Source organism: Anopheles arabiensis, chromosome 3 (genome assembly GCF_016920715.1).
Source record: "Anopheles arabiensis isolate DONGOLA chromosome 3, AaraD3, whole genome shotgun sequence".
In the NCBI taxonomy this organism is placed as follows: Eukaryota; Metazoa; Arthropoda; class Insecta; order Diptera; family Culicidae; genus Anopheles; species Anopheles arabiensis.
In genome coordinates, this window is record NC_053518.1 from 1,120,021 (window position 1) to 1,134,439 (window position 14,419).

The 14,419-nt window shown below is 45.6% G+C and overlaps 1 protein-coding gene across 1 annotated transcript; it reads left to right on the forward strand.

Annotated features, from left to right (window-relative positions):
- Nucleotides 1–3,241: 3,241 nt before the first annotated feature.
- Nucleotides 3,242–4,779, forward strand: LOC120904962 (odorant receptor 43a-like). Its single transcript, XM_040315517.1, has 6 exons — nucleotides 3,242–3,529; nucleotides 3,589–4,106; nucleotides 4,172–4,271; nucleotides 4,343–4,432; nucleotides 4,502–4,654; nucleotides 4,729–4,779. The coding sequence occupies exons 1-6, from the start codon at nucleotides 3,242–3,244 to the stop codon at nucleotides 4,777–4,779; spliced, it is 1,200 nt and encodes a 399-aa protein (XP_040171451.1).
- Nucleotides 4,780–14,419: the final 9,640 nt, after the last annotated feature.

Genomic DNA, 14,419 nt, shown 5'->3' on the forward strand with positions numbered 1-14,419 from the left:
ATTAAGCACGAAGAGCTTTGATTAGCTTGGGTGGGGTGAGCGGCGGTGGAAGCGGGTGTCAGTGATGGTGTGCAATATTCCAGCGCAGAGCATGGAGAGAAGTGTCGCCAATGACTTGAAGCTTTTCGTGGTTTGCCTTTCTTTTATCTCTTTTTCTCAGGGAGCCCTGAGAAGACGCGCTAAGAAGAGGGTTGTCGATGGTTAACGTTCATCGACACGGTGGCATCATGTCGCTAAAAGTGGGAAAAGCAAATATTCACGGGATTTGGGGAAATGAGCGTTCAAATCGAATCGGTTTGGCGCTCGAGATGCAAGTTCAGTGAAGCTGTGGGTGGTGATTTGATTTTAAACATGCTCTTTGAGGGTAATTTTATAGAATTTCTTAGTAAAGGAAAGTAAAATGAGGACTATTTTCTGCTTTACATTACATACATTACTAGTAAAATTGGAAGTATTTGAACTCCAAAAATAAAGAAGAAAAGATGGGTAAAGCCATCGTACAAAGCATCTACAAAGTCCTTGAAATGAAAGCCTCTGTTGATGAATCGCTGGAGAGCTCCTTAGGATTGATTTAACTTGTAGTTCATCTTGATCATGATGGTCATGTAAGCGATACAGATATCAGGTTCTCTTGCAGTAAGTCAATAGTTAAACGACTAAGTCATTCATACTCAATTTTATGATACTTTAAATTCATCCTTGTCCATAACATTACACCGTGTAAAGCGTCCTTCCAAAATATGATTTACTGTGGCAGCAAACAATTGCCAATAGCGTGTACGTGGCTAATTATGCTCACACCATAAATAAATCCTTTTAAAAGCTCGTAACAGGCGGCCGGAAAACCCCCTGATCTCTTTATCAGTGTGCTGGACATTTATATTTGCCCACCGAAACCCGCTCCAGCATTTGTAAAGTGTAAAAACCACAGCACGGGCAACAGTTTACTATCGCCTTCCTCCCCAACAGGCACCCAACGCGAAGTGAGGCGCGAACTTACCCTTTGGGTAGAGTTTAAATCACGCATTCTTCAACACGTCACGTTCGGCTGGGGAGTGAAACGAGCAGGAAAAAAAGCCCATGCAATAGTGAAGCTGAATGGTGTGAATTGTCTTCACGTGCAGACACAAACACGTACAAGGCATGCTCTCGAACCGAATGTGGCCGTTGCAAGAGGCCGTTTCCTCCCTTTAAAAATCCTACTCTCGCCCTGTACGAGCTTATGGCCATGCGAGCTGCAGCTCATATTTTCAACCCCGTAAAATGTTTACGATCCTGACTCGTTTAATTGAATGTAAAATCTCTTAATAATACGTTTCGCACAGGCCGGTAAGCCGGTCTTGGGGCCGGTTTCGTGCTACAGCACGAGTTGAAACACGAAACATTAAATCCTATCGGTACCATCATCTCTGCCCGCGTGTATGGCCGAAGCAAGTAAGCAAGCAACAAAAAACTGGTCCTCCTTGTTGCCTGCCCGCCTGCAAGTGCATGCAGTTCGATTCGGTTTCGGTTTCGGTAATTGAATTATTTTTGCCATTGCTTTCCACACCCATGCAACCCCACCCGTGTTGCCCCCCTGTGCCAGTCGCCAGTGCAATCATTCGTTCGCCCAGGCTTCGCCCAAGATCAAAAAGCATCGCGATCGGTCGTAAATCTTTATCGCCTTAAAATCGCACCGTAAAACAAAACGCTCGATTTTGATCTCACTTTCGGGCAGATGGCGAGGAAACGGGTAAAACCTTTTAGCGCTGGCGGAAAAGGGCAAGGTACCGATCTCTGGGAAAAAGTTACAATCAATCCTTTTTCCCCTTTACAATGCAACAACGCAAGCAAATTAAAACAACACCAACACTTGCAAGCCCCATCCTTCTTCGCTCTCCCCATTCCAACCGATTCCTAAAAGCCATTAATTTGCACCGAACACCGAACCCATCGGCCCATCCATCCATCGACCAAGGGGAAACCAAACCGCATTTGTTCCAAGGGACTGTGCACGACCAGTGTTTCGGTTGTAATTCAATTCCCAAGATTCCATTCTACCATTTTCCAGTAATGTCTATGGTTAAAAGTGAATTTATAAACTATAAATAACATCACAATTAAGCGCACAAAATCCACACAACTTCCCGGTGCCCGGTGCTCCGGGAAAGGGCACAAGATGCAGGCATAAAGAGAGCATGAGAAAAGGTTCCCCGTCTCACAGTTCCCTTATTCCTGGGCGTTAGTTACACCGATGATAAACGATCTACGGTGGGTCGTAATCGTGAAAATGCCATGAAAAATTGATTTCGATGTAAGGGCCCCGGTCCGGCTCCGGCGTTCCGAATCGGGCCAGTAAAGTGCATTCATGGGTTGCACCACTCAGTGTTCAGCCCTGTCCCTGTCCAATCCCTTCTACAGCGTTGAAGTAATTGTGGAATCCCTTTACGGGAAGGAGTATAAAATTTGCTCCATTCCTTAAAAACGATGCGCCTTCGAGCGATGATGCTTCTAATGCGTAACGCTTCTTGAAAGTTAAATTTGCATTTCGTACCGCGTTTTGCGATTGCAACCGGATCTCTCGGGGCGAGAGATCGTGATCGATCAAATTTGATGCATAACTAAGTGCTTCATTTAGCGGCGTCGATCGTGATGGTGATGAATCATCTCTTCTTTGGTTGGGAAGAATTTTGGCATTTTACTGCATTCGTACGAGGTCTTGCTTTGTGTGGCTCTGTTGCTCGGACGCTTCAAGCACGACACCATATCCAGTAAGCGCAATGATGTTTCTTTCACAAGCGAAGCGAAACGATTAGTCATAAATGTCAATGTGGATAAAGTTTGCAGACGGTGTAATAAATTAGAAGCTCGTTCAGAGGCCTCAATTATGGAATTGATCGATGTCTATTAATCACTACGTAATTTGATTTTATAGATATATTTATTTTAAACTTATTACATGCACAATTTTTGTGATACAGTTTAAAATGTTATATCTTCAACATAAAATGGAAATGTCCTTGATATTATACCTTTATTATTCAAGGATTTATTCATTGCATACCTTCACAAGGCACAAGAAGCAGCAGGTGTGAGTTCAGCCTCATAATTAATTTCCATCTTATCATAAATTCCTTTTCACTAAGGACTTCTTCTGGGCTCCTTAACCTTCTGGAGCCTTCACTAAGGACTCCTTAAAAAAGCAACGCACTCTTCTTGAACAATCTAGTCCGTCTTAACGTGTCCACCCCTGCACTTCACAATGAAAATCTGGGAAAAGTACCTTGAACGTAAGCGCACACTTTACCACGCCAAGTATCAAACCCCTCAGCAACTGTTCGACGGTGCGTGCGACATAGTGATCAAGTGTTTTGCTGTATGCGGTGGCGAAAGGATGAAACCGGGCTACACACGCCGCAATGCACGGTTGATCTTCCTGGTGACGGATCTCATTCTGTATCTGTTCGTAAACCTCTACTCGATCGCGATCGTTTGGGGATCGCTGATGGATGTTGTGTTTTGCTTTGTTACGCTGGGAATCGCCATACAGGTGAGTTGATGAAGTTCTACTTTGAACACTCCATAACTCATCACGGTCCCTCTGCACAGGGTCTAGCAAAGATTGAAGCCTTCACCTGTCCGGAGCTGAACGATCTGCATCTGTACAATGTGGCACGGTTCAAAGCGCCCCCTCGCTTCCGGGAAGTTGACGAGGCACTCTTCCACACCGCCACCATGTGTATGGTGTTTATACGCATATTCGCCGTGGCGTTCTCGATCGTCGCCATTGCCATCTACTCGTACGCCATCCTGATGCCTTTGATCGAGCACGAACTATCGCTCGCCTTTGGGTTCTATCTGCCGTTTGTCGATTATCGCACGCCGGTCGGATTTGCCATCAACTGGGTGTATCAGTTTGTGCAGGTGCTGGAAGGATGCATTGGGCTGATGGCGTGCGACTCCTGTCTGCTGGTACTGATCATGAATGCTACTGGACAGATGGACGTTATCATTGTCTATCTGAAGCAGTTGACGGTGTTGATAGACAATAATCACGCTGGACAAAATGATGACGAAATTGCAGATATTATAAAAGAAATTGTGCTCAAACATTTAGAGCACACCAAGTAAGTGGTTGTTGGGCATTGGGTGCCTTTTTCCAGCTGAATTTTGCAACTCGAAAACACTCCAGGTACATGACGGACATGGATAAACTTCTCAAAAAGCAGTTCTTCATCAACTTTGGATGCATGATTTTCGAGCTCGTTGCGTCACTAGCGATCGTTGTTAGGGTAATTAATCATTGTTAAGATCTTAAAGTGCTTTAAATAACTCTTTAGCTCAACCTTCCACTGAATCTCAGGTTCCTTGGTATCCAGGAATGGCGATCTGTCTGATTTGCACCAATCAACTCTTTATCAACTGTGCATTGGGAACATTCCTATCATCGAAGGTAAGAAGTATTTGTTGACTGTTTCGTTACATTGTATGTCCTCGTTTTTTTCTCATCTCACCCTTGCAGAATGAAAAACTGGTGGAGGAGATCTACAACGTAAACTGGTACGGACTGACGACGAAGCACCAGAAGACACTTCAGCAAATATTGCTCACCTCTCAACATCCTGTGGTACTCTCCGACGGGTTCTCGCCTATCGATTTGTTCAACTTTGTAGAGGTAAAATCATTAAATTTGGTTTCGTTGTTGGGGTCGAATTTATATTTTTAACTATTCTTCCTCGCCTTTTTTAGATATACAAGAAGATTTATTCTTATTTAATGGTTTTGCAGAAAGTATCTTAAATACTTGTTATCTGAAATTAAAGTTTCAAACATTGTAATAACTTTAAAGCGCTTTGATGCACACAAACACACTGCAAGTCGTTCCAGTTGATCATTTCACAGAAATTCAACCTCGATGGATGTTACGATCCTAATTTATCAATCCCACCAAACCTAACTCCAAACGATAACGAGGAACGATCTCCCACACCCACAAAAACGGAACGTCTCGGAAACATCCAACATGCTCAAGCATTCCCCATGCTCGCGAACGGGAAGCACATAAAACACGGTGCAAAAATCAAACAATCACATGAATCACATGTAACCGCGCCCGTCCTGTGCACTCCACGGCACTCCCGTGAAACGAAACAATACAAACAAAAGTTTAAAGCCCCGAAAGCCGGCCAAACCAGAAATCCATCGAAAACGCCCCAAGTAGAACTTTTCGCTTCCTCTACCCCTCGAGGAGGAATAAAATCATAATCTCACTCGATTCCCGACAAACCACCGCACCGTCGTCAAAGCCGCCACCAGCCACGATCGCAGCATCGCCCAAAAGGGAACATGGAACGATGGAACAAACGATACGGCACAATCAACAGTTTCACCACGGCCATTCTGCTGCCTGATTATATGCTTAAAGTATTAGTTCATAATAAATTTGACCGAGGCTTGAAATCGGGTCGAATATTGAATCCGCGGTAAAGCAACGGAACAGCGTACAGAGCACAGGAGAAGAATAAAGCGTTGACCCGCAGCGTTGGCCCCTGCAATTAACATGAATGAATGGGAAATCATAATTTCGCGCGAGTTTTGCGCCACGCCACGCGTCACATTTCGCGCTCAGCCCGGAAACCCGTTCCCGTGGTCCGATAAAACTCGAAAATAGTTCCCCTACATTCTCCGTTCTACCTTGTGTCATTCCTCTGCGTCTGTATTTCCCTTTTTTTGACGAACATTTTGCCCACCCCTGGAAAAAGCATTGGGCCAACGTCAAACGTGAACCGTTTCACGCCGGACGATAAATTAGCCATCTGTTGAAGGGGAGGGGGGGGGGTTGGCAACAGCAAACCCGCGGCTCCCAACAACTCGACCCCGACTAATAATTATCCTATCGCTAAATCAAAAGCTGTTATCGCCGCTGTCCAAACGCGCCCGATGAGCAGTTCAAAATTGGAAAATAATTTATGAATTAGATCGGTCTCGGGCCCGTGCACGCACACAGCAGCAGCAGCAGCTGCAGCAGCTCGAAAGGGTAGCAGTGCAGTCTGCCCAGTGATCGTGACACACACCTTTCTCTCGCTTCCGTTTTATGGCTCATAAAACGGATCTGAACGACGGTAATATCTGGATGGTTTCATATTAAACCCGGCAATACGGGCACAGTTCAGTGTGTTTGTGTGTTGTGGGTTGAGGTTCGTGACTTTAAACATTTTCTGCTTTAAATGCAATTATTAATTTCGGGTTTTAACGATGCATTTAAACGTTCGTAGACATTCCTCTTCAATATTTATTAATTTTAATTAATTCCAGCCCCTAAAAGTATGCAATACGCTCAGCAAACTCTTCTTAATACGACAGTAGAGCTACAAACTATTACAAAACGCACTGCAAAACTTCTGTCGCCCATCTGTGACACATCCCTTCATCCTATTTACACATCAACAAGCTCACACATACACTCTTTCAGGGATCTTTCATCAAACAAACCCACCATACCGGAACCCACACAGCTTTCACACGAGCGCAATTCTTCTCGGATAATAAATCGGTGTTGCTGCACCGACGGGTGTGAAAGAATGCACCATCCGGCACACAAAAACAAGACATAAAGTCAGCTCGGCTAAAGGGAGAGGTGTTGGGTTCCCTTTCCCTCTACCAAACCAGAGCCGTCTCTGGACACATTCCGGGCACGACCCATTGTTGTTATCGGTGAGAACGACACTCGTGAGAATAATGAAGCAATTTTATGCAACAAACCATGGCGACCATGGTTCACAAACCGGCCACTACCGACCAGGCGAAAGAGCTGTTGTGTCCCGCTTTTGTGTGGTCAGATTGGTGTGACACTGGTGTTGATGATGACGTCAAGTGGAATCAACCCATCCAGTTGAGCTGCAGCCTGACGATGCCGGGTTTGGCCCTTCAGGTTCGGGTGCTTTGTGGTTATCCTTTTCGAGGGAAGGGGAAATGGTTTTGCTCCGGCCAGATCCCCAGGAAATCGTTAAGGAAAACCGCGACATTGGTACTGCAAATAGGACGAAACAATTTCGGAGTGCAGCGTGTACAAATAAAGCCTCTAAATAGCTCTCAAGGATGTTGAGGTTTTCGGGTGGTGGCTGTGGTTTGCTGTTCAATTGTTGCTGGGAAAAGGTCACAAGATCAAGTTGAATTTACTTCAAACTAAGCGAATTTAAAGCTGAAAAAGTGTGCTGTAATTTAAGCATTCATATCTGCATCCCTCACCCAAAACCCGCTCCTCTAATAGCTGCTCTAATTAAATCATCTCAACGCTGACCCAATTCCCTCACACACCCCGGATTAGAGATTGACTTTATGTCTTTTTATTTACTACCGACGAACGCATTGGTTTACCCATCTGAAAAGCCCCCCGAAAAATGGTCCCCAAAAGATGGCAACTATCAAACCGCCTCAAAGATACAGCAATGCGTTAACCGGACCGCCGTGTGCTCCGAACAGCACACATTGGCGTGGGCCAAACTTTGTCATTTATGTTATTGATTATTTAGTGTCCATAAAACCGGAAGCGCCGGCGACGTTTGGTGCGTCACTTTGATTACTCTTGCGTCGCCCCTTTGTGCAGGCCAGCCCATCCGCACCAGCGCACCGTCCAATGTTAGGGTTAATCGCAGCTCCAAAGACAACTTACCAGGCTCAACTGGCCATGGCGAAGCGGGTGGAGTTTGTTGGAAATCGATCGCGCTGACATTGATGGACAGTTTGGGGCACTCTCTCGCGCGGTCACATACATTGTGTTCATTGCACGCGAAAGTTGGCACACATTTTACGACCCGCTTTACGAAAAGTTGGCCACCACCACCACCACCAAAAAGGTGCTGGCCATGGTGTGGAAGTGTTATATGTAACTTTAATTTACTTTACGCGACCGCGTGTGCGTTTCAGATTAGGTGTCGATGCGCCTGTAAAGATAGTAAAAAGTTATCGTGTACGATCGGGGAGGGGTCGTTTTATGATCACCCGGAAAAGTGTTTCCCTTTGGAAAAGGGATGTCTTGTGGGTTTTTTGGTGTTGCTTTAAGTTGAAGCTTTGGACTACAACTTTGCATACATTCAGGGGGTCATGGATTTCTGACAGCGGATAAAGTCAAGAAGGTTCAACGACTCTAAGGATTCAGCTGTCAAACCAAACAATTCTGGCAGCTTTATGATCTTGAATCCTTCCCTGTCGAGGATAATTTGTCGTAAAATTGGAAACCAACATCCCTTCAGACTAATCCCCACGCACGCTGTCAACCAGAAGCCACCGTTGACAGAATGTAAAGATAAATAAAACGATTAAAAGTTACAACTCTGCTCTGGTCGCTCGCTGTAATTCAATATCACAAGCAATTGATCAGCAATTTACGACACCCACGAAGCGACGGGACTGGATGGACGGAAAAGTGCCACCGGGAACGACTGTTTACGCTCCCGGTGCAACCCATTAACTTCTCTACCGCAACTTCATAATTGATGGACCACCCCCAACCCTACCAACCACTGCACCATGCGTATTGTGTCGTAAAATGTTGTCCCGAGGATTCTTTGTGCAAACGCAAAAGCACAGGAAAGTCCGCGACATCATACATCATGTAACGGAGCGTCTGCATTTGTCTGTGCGCCATGTGTGCATTCTCGTTGTGGTTCAGAAAGATGCTGTAAGTCCGTCGCGTCACCCTCTCCCTAGAGATTCCAATTTTAATGGTTTGTTTAGTTCAATTTCCAACCTTCCAAAACTGAACCGAAAAAATCGATAATCTCGATCTCGCGCTGTGTGTGCGTCTCCGCGTTCACTCGCTCGCCGTTCGCCTGCTAATATCGGGGCAGCATTAACGACGCCGCCTCTGTAGATACGGACGTCCATTTACCGCGCGACCAGGACCAGGTTTTGCCATCGGAATCGGGGGCCGTCAAACGAATTGCTTCTGTCTGGCCGTCTGGCCAGTGTACGTGCGTGCGTGCGTGCATGTGCGTGCTGTCTGTGTCCTTATGCGTCTCGCCGGTAGTACGCCGGTAGTGACGCTGTGATGCGATGATGCGAGTTCGAACAGACATGTCTTCGGTGCGACAACGATCGAATCTGTTGTATCAGAGCTGTGTGTGCGGTCTCATAAATCGACGAACATGAGCAGGGAATTAAATACGCACACACAGACGTCTGTACACCAGCATCCGCTCTGGGGCGTTTTAGCTCACATATTAGTGAAACTTTCACTACTTTATTGTCAATTTCTGTGTACACTGCAGCAGTAGTACCAGCAGCAGCTTTCCTCTTATATCCTCACAACCAAAGTGCTGATGTCATGGGCTGGATAGAGGGGGGGTTGGAAAATCTAGCATTGCTTCTAAGAACCGGTTCAGGATATTAACTAACTGCGTTCCCCGAAATGGACATTCCGTAGCAGCAGTATCATTCTATTCATTGCGGTAATGCCACACACACACAATAAGATCGTTGGGAACTTGTACAGCTTTCGTACCTCTCGGCGAACGGTTTCGCCTTAAAATTTCCAAGGGATTTTCCCATCAAACACACACACACAGCTTATCCAGTAACTATTACTACAAAATCCGAGGGATTGCAAAAAGAGGGAAGGTTGCGAAACACTATCCTTCCGGTTACATAGCGGGAAAAAGGATCGGTGCCAAAAATCCAACAACTTCAACGAGTGATTGGTGGTGTTGTTTTATTTTCATTCCTTTTAAGGGGGCATGGTTGGAAGGGGATGGCGTGCGAGAAAACCTCACCATTTGCCAGTAACTTACCGGAGGGGATAAGGGAATGGATGGATGGAGAATCCGCCCTTTTATCTAGGCCACTACTGCATTGTCCGGTGCTGCGGAGATACCGGGAAACTTATAATCCTTTTTCCCTTTGGAGCACGCACTATCATTGAAACACAACACCCCAAACAAGCAGTGGCTACAATTAAATAGCAAACTGTTTTGTGCTGAGGATCCCGTTCGTCCGTCCGTCCGTCCGTCCGTTCGTTCGTGGGCCTATGACATCGATCTTTGCCATTCTTTCTTTTCGGGATAACCGTTTTTCCAGGAAACCAATCAATCGAAGAAAAGTGTGAAGTTGTAGCTGGTGCAGAGGTTTAGCTTTCCCAGAAGTAAATGGCATATCTCCAAGAATTCGTTTATCGTCGTCCTGGAATCGCTATCCAATAATTGAAGGCCCAATTCGATGGAACTAAAAGCACTACAACACCTGCTCGTGTCTTGTCTCGTGTCCTTGGAGCTCACATCCCTATCGCTCAGCTATCGATCGGCTTACCAGCTTCCAAGCCAGCAGACTCGACTTTACCTTTAAAATGCTAACTTCCATCCTGGAAACTGCATCCAGCACGTTGGTTGCATCGATTTCCTCGTGCTCGAAGCGAATTACTTCTGGCTGTCCATAAATAAGTCCATAATTTATCTCCCATCTGGGGATCTGGGCCAAAAGTAAGCTGTATGCTTCGCACGGATAACACTCCTTCCGGTCGATCAGAGGCAGCAGGAAAAGGACGATCGAAGGAAAAGCCCAAAATGCCTCTCCGAATGAGCTGGGCTGGAATGTCTGCAAATGTCTCCAAGGTCTCCTTTGCCGCCAGTCCCAATGGTGCGGTAAAGCGTTCCTTGGAACAAATCCGTCCCGAAGATGGATTTGCTTCGTGTTTAATTAATTATCCGGTTACAGCTGTGAAACATCTCCGCCGCTGTGGTACCGACCGATCCCATCGATATACGATTGGGCATGTTAACAAACGACACTTACACAACTCTCGGTCCACAGCTTTCAATCCCTTGCAATCGATTATTGTACACCTGCTGTTAAAATATTCATCCTAAAAGGGTGTCCCGAGTACAACGCAAATAAAGCAAATGGGGCGACAGAGCAAGGAAACAGACCCATGGACATCCTTTTCTTTTGCCACCGATGTCTTTTTTTCTTCTTCTGTTTCCTCAACTGACCACTTTCGGGAGCATTGGGTCAACCAAAAGGACAACTCCTTCGCCTTAGCTCGTTGGACGTGCTTTATGCAATTCCTCGCCCCCTTTTTGTCTCTCTCTCTCTCACTTGGAACTCCAGGCTTGTCGCATTTGGAGTGCGCGAACAATTAATCATTTTCCAACCGGCCCTCAGCCCGCAACACTACAAACCCCGGCCCGACATAATTGTGGTGCTCTTGTAATAATGGTAATTTGCGCGAAACATTTATCATTCTTTGCTAAAAGAGAGAGAGAGGACGAAGAAGAAGAGGAGGAAGAAAAAAGCACTCCTCGCCGACGTCCTCTGCCGGCCGTGGTCGTGGACGCAGAAAGGATGCAAATACAGGACGGACAAGAGAGCAATGAAAATGTGGTCCGTTTCTTTCTTTTTTTTGCTTCAACCTCAAAGCCGCTTTATTTTATCCTTCTTCTATTGTAGCTGTGTGTGGGCCCACGTCTTGTGAGGATCGTGAGAATCGTGTGTAGGCCACTCTGTAGACCACATACACAGCGCCGCTTCGTTTGCAAGTCTCCACACAAACCGTTCCCCAAATCAATCTTTTCATCTCGTTTTTTTCCATTTCCACCGCCTAAACGGTCTTTCTCCCTCTACACTCCCACCAAAGGAAGGTGCCAAAAGCACGCACCAACGGTTTGGAGGCAACCCGACCACAAATTGTCATCGCCCATTAAGTGTCCCTACAGCAAAACGACGATTATCTTATGGGGTCGATGGTGAGTTATTGGTTTCGCAAAAGTGGAATATTCGGAGGCGCAAAGATACATTACAGCTCTCGCCAGCATATCGCACAAAGTACCGAAATGGAATGGATGAAATGTGGTGAGAATTAGGTTGCATATTTGCTCCTCAGAAGCTCACCAGAAGCCGGTTGTAGGAAATTTGTAGAAGAAGGCCCAGTTACGCCTGTTTCGCATATGTGTTCCGTTTCTTACCCATGGACTCTATGCTTGTTAATTTGTAGCTAATTATATGCCTTCGAAAAAAGTTTAAGTTTGTGTGGTTAGATCATTTAAATCCGCTTTTCAGTTTTCAGCTAAATGACTTAATGAATTTATTAAACATCAAAGACATTGACAACATTTTGAAAAAAGGAAATAATAGACAAATATATAAATACAAAACCTAGTTAGCAAAATTTCGACAATAAGGTATTAAAAGAGCAATAGAATAGGGAAGATGAACAGGTAAAATAAATGTAACATTCGTGAGTAACAATACTGAAACACTGAATGAAAACACAATAAGCGATACCGATAAGAGAAAACTAAATATTCGCTAAAACACTCACACGAACTTGTGAATCATTGCTCAATTCCTAATGATCTTTATAGCATTGAGCTAGTTAATTTTGTATATTGTATAATAAAATAAATGTTATAAATAAAGGTATAAATTATCACGCTCCTTCTCAGTTCCTTCATTGTCCTCGAACACAGTCCCCTGCACAACCTCATCACACTCAATACTGCATCAAACACCGATAGTGCATCCTCCGCAATGCACGACCGCACCGCGCATCCCAATGAACAGGGGAGGAAATGAATCCAGGAGGGAAACCCTGAAGCCACCGGAAAAAAAACCCATCGTCCCACCTTTCGCCACCGACTCGTCAAGATCAATATCATCGGAAAGCCAAGCATACCAGTATGAGTGTAGAGTGCAAAGTAGTTTGCCGTGTTCCAGTTCCAGTTTTCCACAATCTTCAACAGGCACCCCATCTCCTGCAAGTGCCGCTAGCGACATCATCGCACACACACACACACACACGCCCAAGTTCCACCGCAATGGCATCGACCGGGGCACTGGGGTATGCGCAATTCCAAAAACCCTTACCCGAAAAGAAACAAGCCCCCAAACCAGGCGGCCGGCAAGAGACGCGGCTAAAGAGACAATCTTCTTCTAAGACTTCAGCGTGGAAGACCTCTCCCTCCGTGGACGCCCCATGTCAGTCCCGCCCAACGGACTCTCTCACACACACACACACATACACATACAGAGCCTGCCGAGGCAGACGGGCACGATGATAAATAATATACCGCGCTTTTTTGGCAAATAGTCCCAGACGAAAAGAGATAAAATATTATAGAAATAGAACTAATGTGGCGCCGCGGTTCTTGTCTGTTTGTGCGAATACGGGAGGGCGGGGGGGGAGGTTTATCTGCGTACTACTACTACGATCTGGTGGGTACTACTACTACTACTACTACTGCCACACTACCTTACCTTTCGGTACAGAGAGGGTCCCGGGAAGGGGCAATCATTTTTGGAGGTCCAATTCCTCCACTTCGGTGTTCGGCGGCAAGTGTTTGTTCGTCCTAGTGGTCTTACGCATGGAGCCGGTTGGATGCGATTGTGTCTTCTTGCCATTTTCCTTCGTTGTATGTCAACGTTCTAACTTATTTGAGAATTGAATCGTTCTTAAATGTTATGAAACATTCAAATATTTTCAAAAACTACAACAGTTATTAAATCAAAACTTCAGTTCGTTTATTCTACGCAATCATTTGTAGCAAATGCGTACTCCACGCTCCAAGCACGCATCCGCCAGCTCCTAATACCAAAGATGCAATCATTATTCTAACTATTCCTCCCATCGCTCACCATCTCACCCGCCGTAGGTGGACTTTTCCATTCGGGTGCCAATCTGCTGCCCACTGCAACGGCCCAACTCCGTCTGGGCGCATACGGCGGCGCCAAGCAACGCCAAGACCACGGGATTTTCCGGCCCGAGCATGACCGCTCGAGGTGGATTTATGGAAAAGTTTTCCCATCCGCCGGGCTCGGATTGCCCGCTGACACCGAATAGTTACGGTGTTCCCTGGCGGAGAGTGCCAGGGAAGATAATCGGGAAACGTGGAAACTTTATGCGCTTTTGATGTGTTGTTTGTCTGCAGACTCCTTGCAACCGTTGATTGCGGTTTTACCTTGAAGGCCACGCTGCTCGCACTGGGCAGCACACATTCCGAAACATGCGCCAGAGACTGTGTGTGTGCGTGCTATTGTGATGCGTTTTGGCGGTGGGTTTATTGTTTTGCTCTTGGCACACGCATCTGGTACGAGGATGCGAGATGGAATCTTTAGCTCAAGGTCGTTCCGGTTGGCAAAGATTTGCATATTGGGGTGGATTTTTGGATCTGACAGTTATTCCGATTGTGGGAGGCTTTTTTTTATTTCAAAACAAACCTGCAATTCATGTCCTTACGGATGGGTTATTATGTAACAAGTCAATTTGTTATCAAAATTATGTTATTTTGTATTTTAGATTTCAAAGAAGTCGAAAAGCACTACATAAAAAAGTTCAAAATATATCATACTGCAACGGCCTTTGCTTCGAAGAATATTTGTTTCAATATTCAAACTCAAACGGCGAACGAATGTTGTTTGCTTGAAAACAAAGAAACTGTAAAATATTTTCTTG

Bases quoted from the DNA above. Each gene is read 5' to 3' on its own strand.
- LOC120904962 (XM_040315517.1), top strand. From the start codon at position 3,242: ATGAAAATCTGGGAAAAGTACCTTGAACGTAAGCGCACACTTTACCAC. The intron at 4,107-4,171 runs GTAAGTGGTTGT...AAAACACTCCAG, and splicing joins AAACATTTAGAGCACACCAA to GTACATGACGGACATGGATA. The intron at 4,655-4,728 runs GTAAAATCATTA...CGCCTTTTTTAG, and splicing joins ATTTGTTCAACTTTGTAGAG to ATATACAAGAAGATTTATTC.